The sequence below is a fragment of the Artemia franciscana genome, unplaced genomic scaffold (assembly GCF_032884065.1).
Source record: "Artemia franciscana unplaced genomic scaffold, ASM3288406v1 PGA_scaffold_32, whole genome shotgun sequence".
Lineage (NCBI taxonomy): Eukaryota > Metazoa > Arthropoda > Branchiopoda > Anostraca > Artemiidae > Artemia > Artemia franciscana.
Window position 1 is genome coordinate 2,834,497 of NW_027062665.1, and position 25,591 is coordinate 2,860,087.

General features: G+C 35.0%; 1 protein-coding gene across 1 annotated transcript in view; it reads right to left on the minus strand.

Annotated features, from left to right (window-relative positions):
* Positions 1-25,591, minus strand: part of LOC136041662 (phosphatidylserine synthase 2-like) — a 60,646-nt gene that overhangs the window by 15,075 nt on the left and 19,980 nt on the right. The window contains exons 2-5 of the mRNA XM_065726374.1: positions 14,078-14,176; positions 10,080-10,230; positions 5,165-5,464; positions 1,779-1,897 (exon numbers count right to left, since the gene is read on the minus strand). Of these exons, the coding sequence (XP_065582446.1) occupies positions 1,779-1,897; positions 5,165-5,464; positions 10,080-10,230; positions 14,078-14,176 (669 nt within the window). The remainder of the gene's footprint in view (positions 1-1,778; positions 1,898-5,164; positions 5,465-10,079; positions 10,231-14,077; positions 14,177-25,591) is intronic.

Below are 25,591 nucleotides of genomic sequence, written 5' to 3' on the forward strand. Positions count from 1 at the left end.
TTCAATAATCGAAATTTTATTTAACAGCATATTTTGATTTCTTTCAATGTTGAAACTGAAAAAAAATATTAAAATATCTTTGGCTTCCAGCAAAGCGGAAATGACGTAATAGCCTTTAAAAGATTCAGAGGGAAGCAGTGGCCCTACTTTTGTTTTTAGTAGTCTGAGTCTGATTCAGTTTGACTCTATTATTCATTTTTTCCCTGTGATTTAGTTGTTCACCTATATCGGTATATGTACTATCTTTATGCTTGATTGTTTATTTTAATTCTTGTTCGTTGCATGGAAAATGTCTAAAATAGCGCCTCTCAAGAAGGAGACATGTTAGAGCAAAAAGAAAGACATTTTTATAATCCTAATTTTATGTTTATTTTTAGAGTTTTGTTCGCGTTTTTATAATTTATCTCCAGCCCACTTCCAGTCGTCTGATATAGCGCTAGACTATATACAAACTTTAAAAAAAATGATGTAATTCTTACTTTATAATATATATATGGAGGCATCAATTAACCATATTACTATATTTCCTTGTTTTTTGCATGTTTATTGCCCATTTTTATCTGTTTCTGAATCAGTTTTCATCACTTATTATATTACCTTTTTTTAGATAGAATAGGGCCATGAGACCATAAGGGGAGGGGAGAGCTGGGGAAAAATTTGCAAAAACACAAACAAAACCATAAAATGAATACATAATTAGCGATCTAAGAGTACCTCTCTTTTTCTTCCAGCATGTCTCCTTTTCTCCTTCAGTTCTCCTACAGTTCTTCTTAACATAATTCTTCTACAGTTCTTCTTAACAGCTCTCCTACAGTTCTCCTAACAGCTGCTATTCTAGACCTTAACTCTTTTTTGGTTTGATTTATTCATTGATAATTCACAGGATATTTATTTATCGATAATAATTCCTGGTCGTTTGAACAAGAAGATTGAATTATTCATATGGCCCTTTACTTATCTTTGGAGAACTTAATTTTTGGAAAGTTTTTTTTTTTATTGATTTCTGTTCATTTCTTATTTCCAAATTTGTATTGTTGGTTAATATTACGAATATTTTTTTCATATTACGGTCATTTTGACAACCTGAATCCACAAAATATCTTTAAGATTCAGTTTTACATCCCACTCAGTATTTCTTAGAAGTTCAAACTTAATACCCAAAGCCGTTCTTCAGATATTGCATATACGATCCTTTGGCAGCCTGGATGCACAAGGTGTCTTTTGATTTGGGTCAACATTGCCCTCCATAATCCCTGAGAGTCTTTATTTAATAGTCTTAGTCGTCCCTGGGGTAATTTAGATGCATATAGCTAGTGTCTTTTAGTTTAGTTCGAAATCCCACTCAACATTCCCTAAAATACATTTGCGTTTCTCATGTAATGGACTCGCCGACCCGTGTATCCCGGCCATTAGGTCGGCTATCATTTAGCTATCTGGTAATTACCCAATACGCTCTTTTTACCTTTTTGTCGCCTTATCCTTCACGCAGTCCAGGGCAAAGGTACCTGGGGATGTATGGGGAAGAGGCCCAGTTGTGGTCCACTGTATATTTTGTTTAATTTATCTAATTTAGGCATTCATCAGTAGGGAGGATGGCAAAGGTTAATATATAGAAATTTAAAAGGTTTAATTTCTATTCGGTTACACCAACATTACCATATTTTCCGTCTCAATCAAGATTATCGACCAGGGTCTTGCCCAGTCCAATGCTGAAATTAGGAATCCTAGTGCTGTTTATTTTTCCAACAAAACTACAACACTTATTTTCAATGCAATACCTGTAAGTAGGAATATTCCATAGGCCTCTCCAATGATACTGTTTCATACTAAAATATTCCAGAGTATACATTCCGCAAACTATTCCAAGCCCGTTGCAAAGTAAAGCATCCATGATCCACTGAAAACAAAAGTATGAAAAATAAAGATGAAAAAATTAATGTTGTCAAAATAAGGTAGAAACAAGGTTAACACAACTCGAAACACGGAAATCTATGACGGGACTTTAAATATTTCGTTGATCTTCATCCTCAAAAATATACTTCGCTCCAACTATGATTGTGCTTAAACCAGAAATCTAGTTAAAACAAAAACTAAAAAAGAGGGAATGAAAAGAGAGGGAGAGCAAAGAATAGGGAGAGGAAAGATAAAGTGGAGGAAATTCTTCATCCCCCAAAATATGCTGCACTCTAACTATAACTGTGCTTAAACCAGGAATCTTACGAAAAAAAAGTAAAAAAAGAGGAAATGAAAAGGGAGGATGAGCAAAGAATAGGGAGAGAAAAGATAAAGTAATGCAAATTCTGCTGTAAGGTTTTTGTTCTATAATACTTGTAAAAAACACAAGTGTTTGTAAATAGCATATAATATTCCTTGAATAGAATACAAATGTCCCCAAATTCTAATTTCCAATTTTCTTGAATTAAATAAGTGCCAGTTTTGATGAAATAGGATTTGATATTATAAAGCTTCAATCACTTTAACAAGTGGTATTGAGAGAGCAATTTAATTAGAGCACGAGGCTCTTTATATCTCCTGTTCAATAGGCTCTTTAGTTCTCCTGTACGCACCCTGTACTGTTACTCATATGAAAAAATCACAAATAGCAGAAGTGTAGAGAGCCTAATCACTTTGGGATCATGTTGGACAAACTTGGCTCTTACATATAATTTTGTTCTATTAGAGGTGGAGGTACAGATTAAAAGAGGAATGAACTCCCCTATTAAGCCCAATCAATAAAAGAAGCACTAATCCGAGTTAGATCATATTACAACTTGGTTCAGGTAAAAGTAGGAAAGAAAGAAAGATCAAAAGTCACTTTCTATCCTTTCTTTACAAAGCACACAGCAGAAGAATGCTAAGTTAGGCAGAGAGGGTATGTCAAGATGTAGATACAGAACCACTTTTGAAAATTATTTTCAAGAGTACGCGTGTAATACAATCCCTTTAATTCAACCTTGGTCGACTCATCCCACTAACTGAGCTTTCTTTGAACTCTTCGTCCATTTAGCTCAAACCCTATCAAACTCAACTCTGTTTAACTCAACCTCTGTCTAACCCCAGCCCCTGGTTTACACAAACCCCCATGAAACTCAACCCCATTCAGTAAGTTTTCCATGGTTGACTACATCCAAATGAAACATGCTAATAACATAAAAGTCGTACCATTTGATTTCTTATTTCATTCTCTTTGCAAATATCATGGTCGCTTTTCTGATAAACAACCCTCCCTCCTGATGTTCCCAGATATAGTTCTAATAAAAAATTTCTTTGTTTTCTTGAATCTTAATTCAATTATTCAATTGAACTGAAAAAAAAATTAATAATTGGATGTACGATTGCTTATTTGTATCCCCACCAGTATTATAAGGATTAAAACTGCAATTAAAGCTAGTACAGAGGATAAAAGATTATTTGCAAAGCAACACAAGATATACATATACAAGTCTACCCACACAAAAGGCTTGAAATATAACTTTAAGTCAAATAAACCGTAAAATAGAATTTCCTAACTATTAAATATACCAAAAAAAAATCACTTCAGAAGAAATTGATGATTATAAAAGTCTTTATAGTTGCACTTTATGATTTGCCGTGGGGTAGATCCAACTGAATCGAGGCACAAGCCTCAAAAATGTATTGCCACCACACCCCAGGGAGATGAGGAACTTCTGACCATCACCCCAATCAAGAACTTGAGTTTTAGCAACAGTAGGGTCCAAACCAACATATCGAACAAGTCAAAATTGCAATTCTAGTTTAACATCCACCCAAGTAAGGTGGCACTTGATGGAGTTAGCTGAGAAATTAAATCGTAGACTACTTCCTCTTGATTTTGGACCCAAGCTTGACCGCAGCTCTCCCTGGCAGAAGGAAGGAGCAACAGCAGAATTTCTATTAGTATTGCTGTGGTTCAATGGCGGGACTGGTGACCATGATGGCAAATACCTTTAATAAATTTGAAGTCAGTTTTTCAAAGCTTTCATCTATGTTTAAGCATGTTCGACCTGTTTTTATTATCTAGTCGGGGAACGATTTGCAGTGGAGTGCCTTTCTCACTAAAGCTTCCTTTGGTATTTAGGACATGCAGTCGAACCTGAGCAGACGATAGCAACAGAAAAAAGCCCCAACTGCAGCTGTTGGCTTATAGAGTCCTTTAAAAGAGTGGTCTCGTAGGCATAAGTCATATATTTGCCTCAAGCATCTGTCGTCAAAGGTGTTACGCCAGTATACCTCAGCTAATTTTCAGATGATAAGTAAGAGAACACATACAAGCAAACCGAAAGCACAGTTAAGTAAATACAAGACAAAAACAGTTAGGCGTTTCTAAATTTGAGCTAAAACAGCAAAAATGGATACAAAAAAAGCCACATTAAAAAAGCAGTTCAATACGCACTTGCACCAACTATTAAAACTAATCATTTAAAAGTTAATTATTAGTCCCTACGATTTCATACATTTTTACTACAACAAAATTCATCACGTAGTCATTGGATAGTTTTAAAAACAAGCATTTTCTCCCTATTCTTTTGTACAGGCACGAGAAGCAGCATCACCAGAGTAGGAGTTCCCAACCTTGCACCAGGGCTGAAACCTTTTAAAACTTGTACCATAATCTTCAATCTTCTTTAGAAAAGGCTAGAATATTACTTCTGAAATATTTCTTTGCATCTGATGAAATTTTAACATAAATTAGTAACTTTAATCAAATTATTTCTTAGACTACACTGCTTTTTCATTTACGAGAATTTAAGAAAGTTTAATAGAGAAAAACGGGTTTAACTTAAGTCAAGCAGTGAATAAAACGTACTAAAACGTACCAAAAATTGCTTTGTACTAAAAATTCATTTATTTATCTTTTGTTCTTTTTTTCTCTCTTTCTTTTTTTTAAAGGATTTAAACTATTTTTGTTTTCTCTCCTTTTTTTTCTTTACCATGGAAAAAGGCTCCTGGATGTGGAGTTGAAATATTTGTAATTTTTTTTATTAATTAATGTTTTTTTGTTGTATTGGTTTTTAGTACGTTTTATTCACTGCTTGATTTAAATAGAACTCGTTTTTCTCTCTTAAACTTTCTTAGAATCTTTCAGACAAATCCTTCGCAAAGTTCATTTCTAGACACCTGGTCGGGAACCCTGCATAAGAGGCAAAACAAAGACGAAACTTACATGATCCCACCAACATTCAGAGAAATTAGGAAGCTGATGTTCTAGCGTATATTCAAGAATTTCAAACATAATTGATATAACTGTGCACAGCCACCAGTCCCTCAAAACAAGAGTCTTTAACCACCAACCAAAAAAATGTGTAGGAACAAAGGCGTCGAACTTGTCCCATATATTGTGCCACGGATCGTCAGGAACTGAAGGGTCATATATAAGACAACTTCCACCATATGATTTCTCTTCTAGTTCTTCCCCAAGGTTCTTATCAAAATGTTTAAGCAGCTTTCTTGCATCGTTTGGAGACTAGAAAAGTGATTTCATATGAGCGCCAAAAATCGAAAAAAAAGAAAAGATTTTTCTAATCAAGCTAAGAATTATCATTTAACAGGTCTAGGACAATAGGATGCCCAGAATGATGTATCAAAGCCATAAACCTGGCGATAACTAAAAACTTAGTAAAATGGAGTAAAGAGACAAGTCTTGACCCAAGTAGTTTATAAATAAAGCCGAGTGCCGATCATATGACTGATGTTGCGCCAATGTGTTTTCTCTCAAAAAAGCCAGGAAGGATAACGAACCTTGTTTGTTTTGGCGAAATTCTATTGTGTTATAAAGTGTAAAAATTTCGATGGAAAACCTGGCCAGTCATTCCTCAGGTTTAAAAAAAAGAAAAAATATCGTTTAACGGTCTAGTACCAAATAAGACCTAATACGGTTAAATATTTGTTCTGGGGTCTTGTAAGTGAAACATTTGCTTCACTTTGCAAATCAACATTAACCATCATTGTATGTTTATTAAGCTTTATTTATTATTAACAAACATCGTCAGTCCAAACCCACCTTAAGCTCAAACTGCGTATGTTAACCCTCCAAAATGACGAGCTTCAGCAGGTTTTCCGCAAATTTTCTATGTTCAATAACGAGTGCTGGCCCTCTACTATATTTTATATCTCTATGGTTTAAAAAAGACTGGAGTGGAGGAAGAGCGCAAAAAGCCACGGTTAATCTCATGTGACTTTGCACTGTGATGAGTTATCACGAGTGAGGTATTGATAAGTTACTCGTAGTAATAGTAAATCCAGTACCCACCTTAGCAGTAAAATCTTTTTTGTGTGCTTTAAATATTTTCTTGTTGGAAAAAAAATTTACCTCAAACACAAACTAAAAATTATATTTCAACAGTTTTAATTACCACGTTTGTAAGAAAAGGGTGCCAACGATGGTGGAAGCTTCATTATTAACTTCTGTTATTCTTATCTTGTTTGAATCTGTTGAGTTCTGTTGAAACTTTGAACCAATAATTCAATATTATAAAAGCCTACTTACAAAATCCGAGCCTCACAGTCTAGAATGTTAATAATACTTTATGTATGCATTTTTAGTGTAATATTCAACTACACTTCTAATGGAAATTACAATATGAATCTATTTACGTTTTTGTTCCAAATCAAAAAATTATTTTGTGATAGACGGGTATAAATGCAACTATTGGGTGAATATTTTGCAAGCACCCAATAAGCATTAGATGGTAAACCAGAGGAGATGGCGAAGGGTGTGCGGGGGGGGGGGCTCCTCCGAGGCAGCACCCTGGTCTAAGTCTGGAAGTCTGGAAGTACTTTGTTGTCGTGAGGGTCTTGAATTGGCTATCAGAAACCAATGTCAAGAGAAAAAATTAATTTTCAACAATGGAAAAAAAGAAAAATTAGTAATAATCATGGATGAACAATCACCATCCACGGAGGTCATGAGAGTGGTCAAAGAGGAGTTCCTAAAAAGCGACTGCGAATCTTTTTCAACAATCGTGGGCTACCAGAGACCGGAGCCAGAAATGGTGGAGGGTTCAAAGAATCCCGAAGTTGAGATGAGCGCGATTGACTTAAGTTGCCACTCTCGCCTGGAACAGAACAAGCCTGGGTCTGGGTTTGGGGCAAACCTGATTACAACACAGACCGACGAGCGCCAGGAGAATTCCCAGCACAGAAAGAAACCCAACCGGAGGGAGAGAAGAGAAGCCAAAAAGTTAACAGCAGATGGGCTGCAGGGGACATCTCCACACGCCAGGGCGCCTGAGGGGAAAGGGCCTGAAGTTGAACACGGACATACATCCCCGACCGGCAATCTCCCTCAAATAAAGGGAAAAATAGAGACAGAGCCAATATGTACCAAAATTGGACCCCGAAGAGTAATCCGGAAAATCAGCACACCAAGATAGAGAGGAGTAGGAAAGAGGCTCCTGGTGTATCGAAAGAAAAGAGTGGATATACAGAAGCAGCCAGACTGATATCTTTAGGGGGGGGGGAAAGAGTGACTGGCAAGGCCTCAAAGAAGATGACGTCGTTCTTATTAATAGAAACCGTTGAGGCCAAATCATGGAGGACAACTTGGACTTTAGTCTCATGTATCTTCCAAGAGACAGGAAGGCATAATTAAAGTAAAATGCCAGGATGAGAGGACGATATCCTAGATTAGGGGGGAGTGTCCAGGAGGTAGACTTGAGCAGGGTTATGCTGCCTTCGCCCCAGGATGCACGCTTCAAAGAAGAATTTCCTCGAATGAGCATCCAAACGTCGGGTTGCAGGAAACGCTGATATGGCTGTTGGTGGTCCGCAATGGTTTTCGCATTAAGGAGAAAATTGAAGCTACTAAGATCTGCATCAAGACGGGAAAGATCCATCTCCGCATGACAACAGACGTAGAATTGGTCCTGGAAGAGGAGAAACGGAACTTCCGACTCCCCATCGGTTTGGGAGGGCACACGCTCCTCAAAACGCACTACAAGAAGCTCGTAGAGTCCACTCCAGAAAAGGACGGAGCGGGACTTTTCAATTCCAGCTTATTTGAGATAAAGTCAGCATAGGAGCCACGGGGTCTATAATTATGGCAGACCAATCTGCATCATTACCAAGCAGCCTCTTATAACCTTAGGAGGTTGCTGGCGAAAACGCAGATATTTTTAGTGATGATACAGGAACCACGGATAATCGGATGGAAGACCATGTGAAAGATCGTAGGAGCAAAACTCCATATTCATTATGAGGTAAGCCCAGCTCCTAGAGAGTGTATTTATCATTCAAAAATTTAGATTCTTGGAAGTTGTCTAAATATCCTTCTAGGTATGCAGTGGCTGTTGTACATTACCTGATTGGAGAAGGCCTGGCCTGGTTTAGCCAGGGCTCAACGCCTACTTTCATAAAAAGAGGAAGAAGAGAGATTATTGGATCTTATAATGATTTCTTCAAAACATGACAGACTAGTAAAGGAATGGCATGTGAGCAAACTTCTGTCATTCTTTGACCGTCAAATAATAAGATTGAGAATAGATATATCCCAAAGACAAGAAAACTTCCGATTGATATAAGGAAAACGGACTGGCACACTTATAATGAAGTGCTAGTCGAAAATGGCAAGTTTTTTCTCAAGCCCTGGAGAACCAAAAAAAAACAAGACATGAAGGCAGAAAGGCTCACAGAAAGCATAAACGGTGCGTTTAAACAAGCAAACCTCAAACACTTATTAAGGAGGCGGACCAAGTTAATAACCGGTGGACTTTAGAATTTAGTCAAAGAAAAAACTAACCCTAAGGCTACAATGAATAGTTATCCGAACGAAGAGTCCCGAAGACTGGTATGCTTACTCCTAAGGTTTAAAACAACTGAAAAAGGGGAAATGGAGAACAAAGAGAACCTTATGGAGGACTTTTGCGAAACACAGTCCGATGAAGCTAGTAGCAGGCTACTAAAGACTAAAAAAGACAACCGAACACTCTTGGGGAGTGAGACAAGAGTAGATGGCAGCCTCACAGCTGACTAATAAGAGACCTTAAACTGCAGGCAATTCCAGATTGTCAAAAAGGATAAGAAGTTACTGGGGCAGGAGGTAGAGCTGCTCTATTAAAGTTACGCAATAGTTTGTTATACTGATGATTCGCTGTTTGATGGAAAATCGGGGACCGGAGTAGTAATATACCCAAATATTCCCGATGTTGACAAAGAGGTAATAAGTTATCACCTGGGAGTGTTATAGATTTTCAGACTAAAATATATAGAATAGAGCGGGCGGCAGGAAAACTTTCATAATTAAGAAGCACATGGTATATATATATATATATATATATATATATATATATATATATATATATATATATATATATATATATATATATATATATATATATATATATATATATATATATATATATACATCTTGACTGACAATTCAGCATGCCAAAAGGCTCTTCACAATGTGAGAATGGTTATAGAAGCCATAACAGGAATTGAAAATGTTGAATAGATAGAATAAACTAAATTTTGAAATATATAGAATAAACGGGCGGCAGGAAAACTTTCATAATTAAGAAGCACATGAAGAATCACATATATATATATATATATACCAGAATACACCAGAAGAATATACACCAGAAGAATCATAACAGAATACATACCCTTTTTGGAGTGTTCATCCCAATTCCTGACTTAATTACTAAAATGTTATACTGCCGAAATGTCTTGAATTTCCAGAGATTTTTTTTCGTCTCTTTCCAGAAAAAGTCCCGGGTATCCTAACAGAGGAGTTAGGCCACAGAAATTACAAGAGTTAGCTTTCACACATATTTTATTTAGCAGCACAAGGAGTGAACGAGTGTAGCACAACAGTCAGTGCGTTGTTTCACAAGTGTTTTTGCATTGCTGTGAAAGCATTAGTGCTTGATCTAATATATTCCACTAAGAAAAAGAGATAATGGAAAATGAGTTGATAGGCTAGGGAGTGGTATCAGCATATCGTCAGTTATGTCATCTATGGGTCCCCAAATTGTTAAAAGTGTTTTTCGCCTTAATTCATTATAAAAAAAAAACATCATGTTTAAATCCCTTCTGTTTTAGTCTTTTATTCTTGAGAAGAGGGAGACTTGACTTACTTGAAAAAGAGCAAATATGAGAAACAACTCATATAATATACTTAAGCAGAAAAGCAATCTCCAAAGGGCTGGATGGGGTCTCTTGAATGGGCCATCTGGCATTATGGCTACACCTAATACAATAAAGGTTCCAAGAGCAGCAATGATTCCTCTAGAATAAACAAAAACTTTAGTCAGATACTGGAATAATATTGGAGTGTTTTCTGCAGATTATGTGTATGTAACAATTAGACCAAAAAGAAAAATGTACTTTACAACAAACACAGATATTACAGAGCCAACTCTCGAAAAAAAAAAAAAATAACAAGTACTATCAAACCTGTATACAGCCATAATTATTCAAGTAAAATTTGCCAATGATGAACGTGATTTTTTCTCCATATTTTTCTATTAATCAATAGTTACTATTCGTGGATCAGTAACATTGTTTCTTCTTTTAAGCATTGTATTCATAGCTACAAGTGGGAGAAACCAAAGAATAATTTGGCAAATCGAAGAATGAGAATAAAATTTTATTTTTGAGTGAAATTTTCCGCCAAGGAGAACAGTACAACACACGGGGTGTGAGTAACTGAGTTGTGTAGAGTAATGAACGTTATTCTATTGAAACAGAACTTGGCTTCAACAAATACAGATAATGCTGGAAAATCTGGCGCCAACTTCATGGAAAATTCCCTTTCCCCAGGGAAAGATCCTCCCACGTAACCCTTCCCCCTGACCCCCCCACCAGAAAAAAATCCCCCCTGAAAACGTCTGTATACTTCATAATAATTACTACTATATGGAAATAATGGGCAATGTTCACAAATTACATCCCTTCTCCCGGGGACTGTGGGGGATTAAGTCATTCTCAAAAACACAGTTATTAGATTTTTTTACTATACCGAACAAAATGGCTATCTCAAAATTTTGTTTGGGTGACTTTGGAAGAAATGAGCATGGGAGGGAGCCTAGTTGCCCTCCAATTTTTTTGATCACTTAAAAATAGCATTAGAACTTTTAATTTCCGTTCGAATGAGCCCTCTCGTGATATTCTAGGACAAGAGGGTTGATAGAATCACCCCTGAAAAAAAAACGCAGCCATGATCTTTCTTCTGGCAAAAAAAAATACAAAATTCTACATTTTTGCAGATAGGAGCTTAAAACTTCTACGGTAGAGTTCTCTGATATGCTGAATCTGGTGGTGTGATTTTCATGACTTTAGAGGGGGCTTTTTCCTTTTTTCGAAAATAAGGCGAATTTTTTCAGGCTCATAACTTCTGACGTTTAAGATCTAAACTTGATAGAGCTAATATATTTGAAATCAGGATAAAAATCTAATTCTTTTGACAGATCTATTGGTATCAAAATTCCGTTTCTTAGAGTTTCGGTTATTGCTCAGTCGGATCGCTCCTTACTTACAGTTCGTTATCACAAACTGTTTGATTGTGTATTTATTATTGTTTTTACTTCTGATCTATAGTTATATTGGCTGATGGTATATATTAACGACAGAAAATATAATTTGGCAATGGCCATGAATGTGCTTGTTTAGAATAAAATGATTTCACTGACTTGAATCAAATTGTGCTGGAAAAGCATAGACTAAACTTGTTTCACATAGCAGATATATTTTATATATTAAAATAAGTTCAGTGTAATACTTGAAATAATATTTTGGCTTTAGCAAAATCTTCTAGCAAGATCAGGGTATTTGGGCTTTAGAAAGGTGCCACTCTTGCTGACACCAGGCCAATTGTGTTCCCTATAAAGATTTTAATAAATTTGGATGATTTATTACAGTAAATGAGACTTGTTTCTGTCATTGCATTCCAGAACGATTCGAAACAATGAACTTCACCAGTCGGCAATTGTGTTGAGAAATAGGCAAAATATTCGACAGAATTGTTATTATCTCTATTAGGCCTGGGACTTTACAGGATACCCTCTGTTTGCTTTAAGTTGTAATATCACCCTTTACTTTCTTATGAAAAAACTTGTCCTTTCTCTATATACTGGTAAATTATGGTGAGTAGTAACAATAGTAATATGATAAAGTCGGTAATATTGGTAAATTATGTTGTATAGGTAAATTATGCTTTCCCTATCATTGTTTTCTTGTTTTGTTTGTTGTTTGACCAAATCTCACAATGTTTTACAAATGTTCAATAGCTATGCTCTAAACCAAACCTTACTTAGCAGCATTTAGGGTTTATATCTCATATGAGACATATATGTTGCAACAAACATAACTGTAACTTGTATCCCAAAGAAAACATTTCTCATACCATTTGATTCTTTAATTTCATATTTGCCTATTCAATTAACCAGATATATCAAATGATTGATACTTTTTCTCATAGAATAATTTAAACTGGACTAATAAATAGGAGAACATTTCTATTGAGATTTTGGTACAATAGTATTTTAATGTTGCAAAAGACAATTGTACTACTTCACAGACCCGTCTTTTGGCCAAAACACTGGTGAGATGAGGCATTAGTTCCCAATTTTATGTTAAAGTTCCAATATATGATAAAAACTGTAACTTTTTTTTTATAAGCATCGAGTTGGTTATATTTAACTATAAAAAGTAGCTTAGGGATGAAGGCAGCCCCTTTATATAAAAGATAATAATAAAATAAAAGGACAATAACAAATAGATAATAAAATAAATAAATAGTAATAAATAATAATATTTTGTTATAGCCTAAAATAAATAATAATAAATAAAGAATAACAATAAATAAAATAAAATAATAAAATAAAAGATACTAATAAACGGATTTCTAATCATTTCGGGTTGTAATGCCACTCTTTACTTCTGTTTATTAAAATTAAACAAAACAAAACTAACTTCATTTTCTGTGCAGATACCAAATAAATAAATGGATTTATATATAGTCCAATTTGTATCTACCTGGTTATCTTGCTACACCCCAAAAAGCAGATATGCACGTTATCAAAGCTAGAATTATTATGTGTATTTTTTTTAACTACATAAATGTAAATTCTAAAAACTTCACTTGCAGTCAACCACCAAGAGCAGTTTGATATAGATTCTAAAACTTAACAGAATACCACCACCACCTCTTTCTAGAATGAAAGAGGTGGAGGCAGCAAAAAAAATAACAAAATACCACCACCACCCGTTTCTAGAATGAAAGAGGTGGAGGTAGCAAAAAAAAATAACAAAATACCACCACCACCTCTTTCTATAATGAAAGAGGTGGAAGTAGCAAAAAAATATAACAAAATACCACCACTACCTCATTCTAGAATGAAAGAAGTGGAGGTAGCAAAAAAATATAACAAAATACCACCACCACCTCTTTCTAGAATGAAAGAGGTGGAGGTAGCAAAAAAACATAACAAAATACGAACACCACCTCTTTCTAGAATGAAAGAGGTGGAGGTAGCAGAAAAATAGCTACCTACATCCTAGCTTGAGCTGTACACCCATTCCTTAAGCTTGCATTAATTTAGAACAAAATAAATATAACTTGTCTCAAAAGTGCTCAAATGAATTAACAACAGACAAACACAGTACAAAATAAGCTGTACTAGCAAAACTGGCCTTCCAACAGAAAACCAAACCATTTCTCCTTTCAAAGATACCTTTTGTTGTTATGCAAGTCGTCTGGTGTTTTTGTATTCAAGATATGCTGAATAGACTATTTCTCTTGAGCAATTATAGATCTTATATTGACATATTTTTCTGCTAGACATTACTAGAAGTACCCACTGACAAGTCATTTAAGCAAAATGTACTTAGCAGTTCTTTGTTAATTCAAGAAAGCAAAATAAATAGATATATTATACAGAAATCCAAAGATGCTACCATAGATAGGTGCTGGGAGTCCCAGCAGTCCTATTTTAATTTTCTCTTCACAGCTGGTGAATTTTTGTGCAATAGATGGTCAACATTGAAAGATATTTTTTTTAACTTAGAAGTATCAAGATGAATACTGCGCCTGTAAACAATTATATATTTAAAAAAAAAGAAGCCAGGAACATACCTCTTAATATTGTAGTCAGTGTCATCGGTGATAGGTTCAAAAGCTACATAGACTAGAACAATGACTAGTACAAAGAGGGCTGTGAGGGTGTGAGCTCTCCTGAAATATAGAGCTTGTCAAACCTTGAGGGTAGTAGGATTGTATGAGTAAAAATGAGAGATACAAGACTATAGTCAATAGAATACTAGCTTTTTCAAAGGACAAGAGCATACAGGTTTGACTCTTACAGAGGGGAGAGGACTCGAAACATTTTTAATGTAAGGAGGTGGCCAAGGGTAGAAAAGGGTTTATTCTATGTATCTGTTATTCCCAGGGTCAGGGGTTGTTTGACTAAATTGTAGTCGAATATGGCACTTGCATGATATAGTCCCGACCACTCAAGTTGTTTATCCATTGACGCATTGTAGAACCACTTTTTTCCATTAGTTTCTTTCAGCTTAGCGTGAGACAATACAAAAAGAAGTGACTGAATTGATGGGAAGTATATGATTTGGGCTATATATTTGCATATTAGGGGGGGAGGTAAAGTATTTGGACAGTGTGACGTTAGAAAACAATTCTTACTTCATAATATATGGAATAATTGCAGACCCGGTATACTTTACCCCTACCTCCACCCCCTAATGTGCAAATATATAGCCCAAATTTGTTTCCAAAGTATTATATTTTTATCATACTTATTTTAGTAGGATTGAGTGTCTGAGAAACAGGTTCTACTTAGATCAAGAATATTAGGTCAGGGTCTCTAGATTACTAAAATTTTGGGTCATTTTAGGAAAAAATCCGTTTTATTGACATGTCAACGCAAACATTTAAGGGAACCTGAATTTACACTCTCGTTGAGCCCCCCTACCTTCCTTTGAGGGTCCTTTCCCTTTTTAGGAAGGTCCTGTATTTACTTTGATTGAAACCTTTAAAACCAAGCAAATTTTTTACTCTTGAGAATCCTTATACCATCAAGTATTCAAAATTAGCTCTCTAAAATCAAGTCCTGAAAAATTAATGAAGATGAAATAGTGACTCAACCAGGATAAAATTTTATGGGTTTCTCGATTCCAACAGAAGTTTCAAGCTTAGCAAAAGACTTCTCCCTTGGTTCATTTTATGTATCTACTCTTGAAAATCCTTATACCACCAAGTATTCAAACTTTTTCTACAATAAAGTCCTGATAACCCAATGAAGATGAAATGGTGACTCAGCCAGGATACAATTAAACAGATTTCTCTATTTCAGCAAAATTTCAATCTTATAAAGTACTTCTTCTACCTGGTAGTCCCAGGATTTTTTTTAATAAGCAGTTTCTAAAATACATCAAGGCAACATAGGAGGCTCCAGTTATCTATTAAATAAAAAAACAAGTTTTTTGAAATTAAAGTAAGGAGCGACATTAAAACTTAAAACGAACAGAAATTACTCCTTATATGAAAGGGGCTATTCCTCCTCGACACCCCGCTCTTTACGCTAAAGTTTTTATTGTTTTAAAAAGTAGAGTTGCGAGAAAGAATCAAACTTTAGCGCAAGGAGCAGGGTGTCGAGGAGGAAAAGCCCCTTTCATATAAGGAGTAATTTCTGTTCGTTTTAAGTTTTAATGTCGCTCCTTACTTTAATTTCAAAAAACTTGTTTTTTTTATTTAATTTCTGATAGTTTTTGAATTAATGCATGTCTGATTTTGGCTCTCCGTACATAAATTATTAAAATAAAATTTGCTATTAATTCTTTTTTTGGCTAAATGGCTTTCTCTTAGTTTTGATCAGACGATTTGAGAAATAAGGGGTGGGGAAGGAGGCCTAGTTGCCCTCCAATTTTTCGGTTACTTACAAAGGCAACTTTCGGTTACTTATAAAGGCAACTAGAACTTTTAATTTTTAACGAACGTTTTTATTAGTAAAAAATATACGTCACTTAAAAATTAACTTACGTAACAAACTTTTATCTATATATATAAAAATAAGTTGTCTGTGTGTGGATCTGTGGATGGATCAGGTGACGTCATGGAAAAAACTAAAAAAAGGCAAAAACTACAAAAAAAACTAAAAACTAATAAAAAAAAATAAAAAGGCTAAAAAACTAAAAAAAACTAAAAAAAACTAAAAAAAACTAAAAAAAACTAAAAAAAGGTAAAAAACTAAAAAAAACGAAAAACTAAAAAAAAGGAAAAAACTGAAAAATAGAAGAGAAAAAGAAAACTAATAAAATTTTAGGCTAAAAAAGGTAAAAAACTAAAAACTAAAAAAAAAAACTGAAAAAACTAAAAAAAGGCAAAAACTACAAAAAAACTAAAAACTAATAAAAAAAATAAAAAGGCTAAAAAACTAAAAAAACTAAAAAAAACTAAAAAAAAGGTAAAAAACTAAAAAAAACTAAAAACTAAAAAAAAACTAAAAAAAAGGAAAAAACTGAAAAATAGAAGAGAAAAAGAAAACTAATAAAATTAAGAATAAAAATAAAAAAAAAATAAAAAAGATAAAAACTAAAAAAAAAGTAAAAAGCAAAAACGAAAAAAAAAACTAAAAAAGCTAAAAAAAAAAATAAGTTGTCTGTGTGTGGATCTGTGGATGGATCAGGTGACGTCATGGAAAAAACTAAAAAAAGGCAAAAACTACAAAAAAACTAAAAACTAATAAAAAAAAATAAAAAGGCTAAAAAAACTAAAAAAACTAAAAAAAGGTAAAAAACTAAAAAAAACTAAAAACTAAAAAAAAACTAAAAAAAAGGAAAAAACTGAAAAATAGAAGAGAAAAAGAAAACTAATAAAATTAAGAATAAAAATAAAAAAAAAATAAAAAAGATAAAAACTAAAAAAAAAGTAAAAAGAAAAAACGAAAAAAAACTAAAAAAGCTAAAAAAAAAAAAAAGGTAAAAACCAATAAAAAACTAAAAAGAAAAAAAGAAAAAAACTAAAAAAAATTTTCATCTAAAAAACTAAAAAAAAACTAAAAAAGGTAAGAACTAAAAAAGAAAAAAATAAATGACGACACTCAAAGAGAAAGCGACCGGGACAAAAGGAATGTTCGATTAGCAATCAACAAAGCACCGGGACACGGAGTATAAATGACGACCAGGACATAAGTAAAAAAAAAAACTAAAAAAACTAAAAAGTAGGTAAAAACTACAAAAAAACTAAAAAGAAAAAAAACCCTAAAAACTAATAAAAAACTAAAAAATCTAAAAATCTAAATAAACTAAAAAAGAAAAAAAATAAAGGAGAAAAACAAAACTAAAAAACGAATGTATATACAGACCGGGACACCGGGATACAAATGACGACCGGGACACAGGGAATATAAATGACCATACATAAGCCATAATGATCAGGACATAAGTAAAAAATATAAATGACGACCGGAACACAGGGACACAACTACAACGGGGACGCCGGGGGGCACAGGGGGATATAAATGACGACCGGGACACCGGGACAGGAATTGGTCGATTAGCAATCATCATCAACAAAGCTCAAGGGCAATCATTAGAATCATGAGGTATAGATCTGAATACGGATTGTTTTCCCATGGACCATTATATGTTGCATGTTCAAGAGTCGGTAAACCTGACAATCTATTTATGTGCACAGACAATGGGACAGCAAAGAATGTTGTATATTCGCAAGTTTTACGTAGTTAAAAACATATATATAATATATCTATCTATATTCACAGGTGGGACATAGGGACACAACTACAATGGCGCGTAACTAATATGGCGCGTAACGACTTACGCGCGCGGGGGGGCTTGGGGGGGGGGGCGCGAAGCGCCCCCACCAACCAGGTATGACGACACTCAAAGAGAAAGCGACCGGGACAAAAGGAATGTTCGATTAGCAATCAACAAAGCACCGGGACACAGGGAGTATAAATGACGACCAGGACATAAGTAAAAAAAAAAAACTAAAAAAACTAAAAAGAAGGTAAAAACTACAAAAAAACTAAAAAGAAAAAAAAACTAAAAACTAATAAAAAAACTAAAAAATCTAAAAATCTAAATAAACTAAAAAAGAAAAAAAATAAAAAAGGAAAAAAATAAAGGAGAAAAACAAAACTAAAAAACGAATGTATATACGGACCGGGACACCGGGATACAAATGACGACCGGGACACAGGGAATATAAATGACCATACATAAGCCATAATGACAAGGACATAAGTAAAAAATATAAATGACGACCGGGACACAGGGACACAACTACAACGGGGACGCCGGGGGGCACAGGGGGATATAAATGACGACCAGGACACCGGGACAGGGAATGTTCGATTAGCAATCACCATCAACAAAGCTCAAGGGTAATCATTAGAATCATGAGGTATAGATCTGAATACGGATTGTTTTCCCATGGACCATTATATGTTGCATGTTCAAGAGTCGGTAAACCTGACAATCTATTTATATGCACAGACAATGGGACAGCAAAGAATGTTGTATATTCGCAAGTTTTACGTAGTTAAAAACATATATATAATATATCTATCTATATTCACAGGTGGGACATAGGGACACAACTACAATGGCGCGTAACTAATATGGCGCGTAACGACTTACGCGCGCGGGGGGGCTTGGGGGGCGCGAAGCGCCCCCACCAACTAGGTGTTGGGGTGGCGCGAAGCGCCACCCCAACAGCTAGTATTCTTATATTTTTGATTATATATATGAGGGGGTTTGTCCCCTCGTTAATACCTCGCTCTTCACACTAAATCTTAAGTTTTGTCCCGATTCTTTAAGAATGACCCCTGAATCAGAAAGACCGTAGAATAAATAGTTGAAATTACTAAAAATAATTTAGCATAAAGAGCGAAGTATTTATCTCCTTCTAAATACCTCGCTCTTTATGCTAAAGTATTTTTAGAACCCCTCATATGCGTAATAATCTCTGTTCGTTTTAAGTTTTAATGCTTCTCCTTACTTTCAATTGAAAAAACTTTTTCATGTTTATATTTTTATTGTTTTTTTTAATAGTAACGCTAGAAAATTCTGCACCCTTTTCATTGAGTTTCTCTTCCCCCATGAAATATTCCTCCAAGAAAAGATCCTCCATATAGCCCCCTCCGCTGGACCCCACAGCCAAACAAAAAAATTCCCCTGAAAACGTCAGTACACTTCCCAATAACCATTACTGTGTGTAAACATTGGTCAAAGTTAGTAACTTGCAGCCCCTTCCCCAGGGACTGTGGGGGGTAACTCATCCCCAAAGACATAGTTATTATGGTTTTCGACCATGCGGAACAAAATGGCTATCTCAAATTTTGATCCGTTGACTTTGGGAAAAAATGAGCGTGGGAGGGGGCCTAGATGCCCTCCAATTTTTTCGGTCACTTAATAAGGGCACTAGAACTTTTCATTTCCGTTAGAATGAGCCCTCTTGAAACACTCTAGGACCGCTTGGTCCATACGATGACCCCTGGGAAAAAAAACAAATAAACACGCACCCGTGATTAGTCTTCTGGCAAAAAATACGAAATCCAACATTTTTGTAGATTGGACCTTGAAATTTTTTCTATAGGGTTCTCTGATACGCTGAATGCGATGGTGTGATTTTCGTTACGATCCTATGACTTTTAGGGGGTATTTCTCCCTATTTTCCAAAATAAGGCAAATTTTCTCAGGCTCGTAACTTTTGATGACAAAGACTAAATTTGATAAAACTTATATATTTGAAATCAACATAAAATCCGACTCTTTTGATATATCTTTTAGCATCAAAAATCCGTTTTTTAGAGTTTCGTTTACTATTGAGCCGGGTCGCTCCTTACTACAGTTCGTTACCACGAACTGTTTGATTGGATTTCATGACCAATGGTGGTTATTTATCCATACAATCAAAGAGGATTTCTAGAAATTTACAAAAAGAATGTGAACAAATTAAAAACAATTGATAAAATTTCCAAAGAAGTGATATCTTTTTTCACCAATCAGACTATGATTCAGCCATGACCTACCTACAAATTTCAAAATGGCATAGAAATTCATAAAAATTGTTTAAAGCAACATGATAAGAGATAAGGTATTTACTAGAAAAAATCACCATCACAAGCCCCAAAAAGCGGAATTTGGGGTAAAAAAAAATATCATAAAAAAACACAAAAACTGGTAAAGAATACCAAAACAACAGTAAGAAAGAAAAATCACAATGAATACTCACTCGCAAAGTCAATCATTTAACTGTAAAATATTGATTATAATCCCTTTGTTTAAAATAGGCAGTAATCTATGTTTAATAAATAACCAACAGATTTAGTGAAAATAAGAATTAAAACGGGAGAGGCTGTATCATTTGTAGTTGTAAGTGCCCTATAAACGTGATGTTACACACACAATGCTAGCTTATTAAGGAGCTGCTGCTCATACACGTGATTATGGTTCACTGGTCAGGTGCCGTCATCATCAGTAATGGGTCAAATGATCCACCTATTCACAGTTTCCACCTATTTCAAATTAAAAGTGGCAGAAAATGGCATGGGATAGTTTTTTCCAAAACATGAGAGATGTGAACGAAGGTTGCAAAGTTGTATTCTTCAATCTGTTTAAAAAAAAATTAAACAAAGTATTTTTTTAAAGGAAAAGAAGAAAAAGAAAGCATTTTTAAAAATAGAAGAAAATAAATACGTAGGCTACACATTTATCTTTAGGTTATCAAGATATTGTATTTGACGCATTTAAATAAAACATTTTGCACCACCTGCTGAGGATTTACTTAGCTGTATTAATAGGAGGAACAAGGTTAGGGTTGAATACAGTAGTCTACTAAGTACTAGTAGCCTAAAAATGCATGATTCTCATGAGAAACACCCTTGACTGATGCTCAGAAAGGCAACCAGAGAATATTTTTATAAATAACTAGTAGAAAGTGGAAAGGATAGAGGGAAAGTTTGGGAGATCAATGCAATGAACAAAACCTGAACTAAGCACAAAATTGCTTTAGATGAGAAATTAATGGCTGAGCAAACCGAAGTTCGATCCAACTGGAGCAAAGAAAGCAAACAAAAAAATAGCAAACACAATGACATGGTCCGCTAAAACCTACAATAATATTCTAGGTCCTATTAGTGTTAACTTCTCCTGACATCTTAAAGATTGTCATTTATTTGAGACAGATTTATTTAAATCTGCATCCAAATCTGATTGTACCTATATAAAAGTATTGAAAAAAGAGTTATAAAGTTATAACCACTAGCACATTTAATAAGCCTCTAATTACAGAAGAAGTTATTTCCATCAATCCTTTCAGCCCAAGCGTGGGTGAAAGGATTGGGCTGAAAATTACAACCCATTTAACTTTCAGCCTATCTAAATCTTCTTGGTGTGTTCTGAAGTCTTTGAAAGGCCTGTGAAGAACCAACTTTACTCTTTTTTGGAGGCAGAGGGATTCCTCAATCTATGACATTTTGGTTTCAGTCCAGGACAACAATGCCCTTGACCTAGGAATGCTACCAGCTGCTATTTTGCTTGGTATAAAAAAAAGACTTTATTGATCATGAAATTCTAATAGGTAAATTAGAACATATCAGAGTTAGAAGAGAGGCATAAAATTTGTTCTAATTCTATCTTAGTAACCAGAGCAATTTCATAGGAGAAGATCCATTCTACAACATTGCAGTAAGCTTAGGTGCACCATGGGGATTAATCCTATATCCACCATTATTTCAAATACATCCAAATGACTTGTCATTTTAAAGTACAAATTCCAGGGCCTTGCAAAACTATGCTGAAGTGAAGGCACTTCAAATAACAATAAACAACAAAGAGAGATAAAACTCTACAAAATGAAAACTTCAAACGAGACGACGGCCAGTAGAGAGGAAAGATTAAAACAACGCGGATATTTCGCCTGTATCCAAACAAGGCGTCCTCAGCACAAGATAGAAAATTAAAAGACAACTAATCTAAAAACAAATAAAAACCACCACCAATAATAATAAATACAATTGTCACTACTTATCCACGTAGGGAAAAGCAGCTGTTTGAGTTACTTCGATGAGAATCAAAGAGCAACTGTTCAGCAACTGAGCAATCAGTTGCTCTTTGATTCTTAAAAAGTAAAAGTTAGTTAATTCAAAAAGTTTAATTTCAAAGTTAGATATTTCAGAGTTGGTGTTGTTGGCTTCTACAAAACAACTGTTTTTTTTTCTTAGGTGGGGGACCAGTACCTTGTTTATGATGCCCTCAAGCACTTTACATATAACTGATGAGATACTTATAAGCCAATAACTAAAGCAATGTTTTTAGACACAATAGGCATCCATACTCAGCAATGGGTCTGATTTAAGACTTTTAAAGTCAGATGGATGATCTAAGCAGTAGTAATTTTTTGCAGTGAAGGGTTATCCTTAATTTATTTGCACAGGATGTTCTTACCCAATCAATGTGAGTGTTCCAAGAATGACTTTCCTTCAAGAAGATCAAGCTGGGGTGTATGTATGGTGCTTTTGATTGGGAGATTATCAGCTCTTTTGTTTTTGATGCAATAAATTTGATCATCCATGCATTGGACGACCACTTTTCAATTGTTGCTGTTATTTGAAGTACCTTCATTGCAGCATGGTTTTGCAAGGCCCTGGAATTTGTACTGAGCATTCATTTGCATGTGTTTGAAACAACAGTGAATACAGGATTGATCCCAATGGCGCTCCTAAGCTTACTGCAATGTTGTACAATGGATCTTCTCCTATGGACGTGCTCTGGTTACTAAGATAGAATTAGAACAAATTTTATGCCTCTCTTCTAACTCTGATATGTTCTAATTTACCTATTAGAATTTCATGATCAATAAAAACTTTTTTTATACCAAGCAAAATAGCAGCTGGTAGCAGTCCTAGGTCAAGTGCTTTGTTCTCCTGGACTGAAACCAAAATGTCATAGGTTGAGAAATCCCTCTGCTTCATAAAATGAGTAAAGTTGGTTCTTCATTAGCCTTTCAAAGACTTCAGAACACACCAAGAAGATTTAGATAGGCTGAAAGTTAAGTGGGTTGTAATTTTCGGACCAATCCTTTCACCCACGCTTGGGCTGAAACGATTGATGGAAATAACCCTTATGTAATTAGAGGTTTATTAACCATGTCAGATGCAGATTTACCTCTCAAATAAATGACAATCTTTAAGATGTCAGGAGAAGTTAACACTAATAGGACCTAGAAAGTCATTGTAGGTTTTTATGGAACATGTCACTGTAGTTGCTATTTTTTGTTTGCTTTCTTTGCTCCAATTGGATCGAACTTTGTTTTGCTCAGCCATTAATTTCCCACCTAGAGCAATTTTGTCAGTTGTTCAGGCTTTGGTCATTACATTAATTAACTGTCTCCCAAACTTTCCTTCTATCCTTGCCACTTTCAGCTAGTTATTTATCAAAATATTCTCTTTTTGCCTTTCTGAGCATCAGTCAAGCGTGTTTCTCATGAGAATCATACATTTTTAGGCTACTAGTACTTAGTAGACTACTGTATTCAACCCTAACCTTGTTCTTATTAATACAGCTAAGTCCTCTTCATAGCTGATTTATATACTATGGGCTGCCTCCTAATATTTGTAGGCATGAATATAGAATGAGTCGGAGGTAATAGGCTTGGGACTGTCTGTGCAGGATTTCGACTCTTGTTGATAGAAGAGCATCGCCAAGTGCTGAAAACCATGTTGTGACCAAAATGGGCCCAGGGTTGCACAAAGCCTCCAACTTACAGGAGGTCCCAGGGACATCTTGCTGTCCGGTTCTAAGCCGGCTTAAGCACTTCGGTGTAGACTTGAGAAGATATGTTGGTCCCCATCCTGCACTGGTATCCGGGATCACTGCTTTTCCTGAGGCAAAAATAATTTCAAAGATTTAAAGAACATGAAAATTGGAACTTGGAATGTTACGACGTTAAAAAATAACTATCGCATCAACATTTTGACTGACGAATTCAGACGGTTTGAACTGGATTTATTAGGAGTTTCAGAAAGTTATATCCCAGGGGTAGGAAGCATGAAATTAGGTGACATAGAATTTGTTTACTCAGGCAGGAAGGATGGGGCACATAGACAGGGAGTAGGGCTCATGATGAATAAGGAAGCTGCTAAGTCTTGTTTAGGCTGGGAAGGTATTAATAATAGAATACTAATTGCTCATTTTATGATTAAAAAGTTCAGGGTATCAGTTATAGTAGTATATGCCCCCATTGAACCAACTGATGGAGATACTAGTGACTCAGATTAATTTTACTTACAGTTACAGGAGCAAATAGACAGGGTACCAGGTAGAAATATGGTATTTTTGCTAGGAGATTTTAATGCCCAGGTTGGTAGAAATAGGGATAGATGGTATCCTAGCCTAGGTAAATTTGGTGTAGGAAAAGAAGACAGTAATGGCTATAGGCTTTTGCAATTTTGTAGGTATAACAACCTAGTTATAACCAATACAGTGTTTGGTCACAAAATGGCCCATAAGTTGACATGGTATTCACGTGATGGTAAGACAGCAAACCTTATTGATTATGTTATTGTAAACAGAAGACTAGCAGGATCAATACAAGATACTAGGGTGCATAGGAGTGCTGTTATTGATGTTAAAAGTAAAGATCATCATCTAGTAGTGTCTAAGGTTAATTTAAAGCTGAAATTTCGGAAGGGTAACTCCCTCCCGGAAAGTTATGATTTGGTAGACTTCAGGATAAAAATTTGAGAAAAAAATTCCAGGAACAGTTGAGTACTAAACTTGAGAGTTTATAATTTGACAATGCGGAAGATGGATGGAATAATTTCAGAAAAACAATTTGTGAAGTTGCTGATGGTGTCCTAGGGAAGAGTGCTAAGACTGCAACTAGGAATATTAGTGAAAAAGCTTTAGGTTTAATAGAGAGTAGAAGGGGCTTGTATAAGAATTATCTGAGTGATAGGTCGTATGAAAACAAAAGGAATGTAAAGAAAGTAGAGAAAGCATTAAAATATGACTAAGGAGATGTGAAGTGGAGGCCATGGATAAAATTGCTGAGGATCTGGAAGATGCGGCTAGACGGCATAATAGTAAAATATTATACTGGCATGTTAATAAATGGAAGGGAGTAGCCAATCCGGACTAGTCCCAGTTAAAGATAGAAATGGGGCCACATTTAGTGATAAGGAAAAAGTTAAAGAGAGATGGGTGGAACATTTTGAGAATGTGCTAAACCAAGATACAGTTGCAGGAAAAGACATAGATGAAAATGAAAAAGTTTGTGATACCTTGGATGTGAAGGAAGATTTGTTTAGTGAGGAAGAATTAGCGACAGTACTAAAAGGATTAAAAAATAATAAGGCCCCAGGTGCTGATAGTATGATTAATGAGTTTCTTAAATGTGGTGGCTCTGAGGTTAGGAATAAGCTACTGAAGATTATGAACATGATTTTTGAAAAAGGGGAAGTAACAATGATTTTAGGAAAACCTTACTTAAACCACTGTATAAGAAAGGTGACAAGAGTGAGTGTCGTAATTATCGAGGCATTAGTCTGGTCTCTACAGGTAGCAAATTACTGAGTAATATGATACTTTTTAGACTGAGAGATGCTGT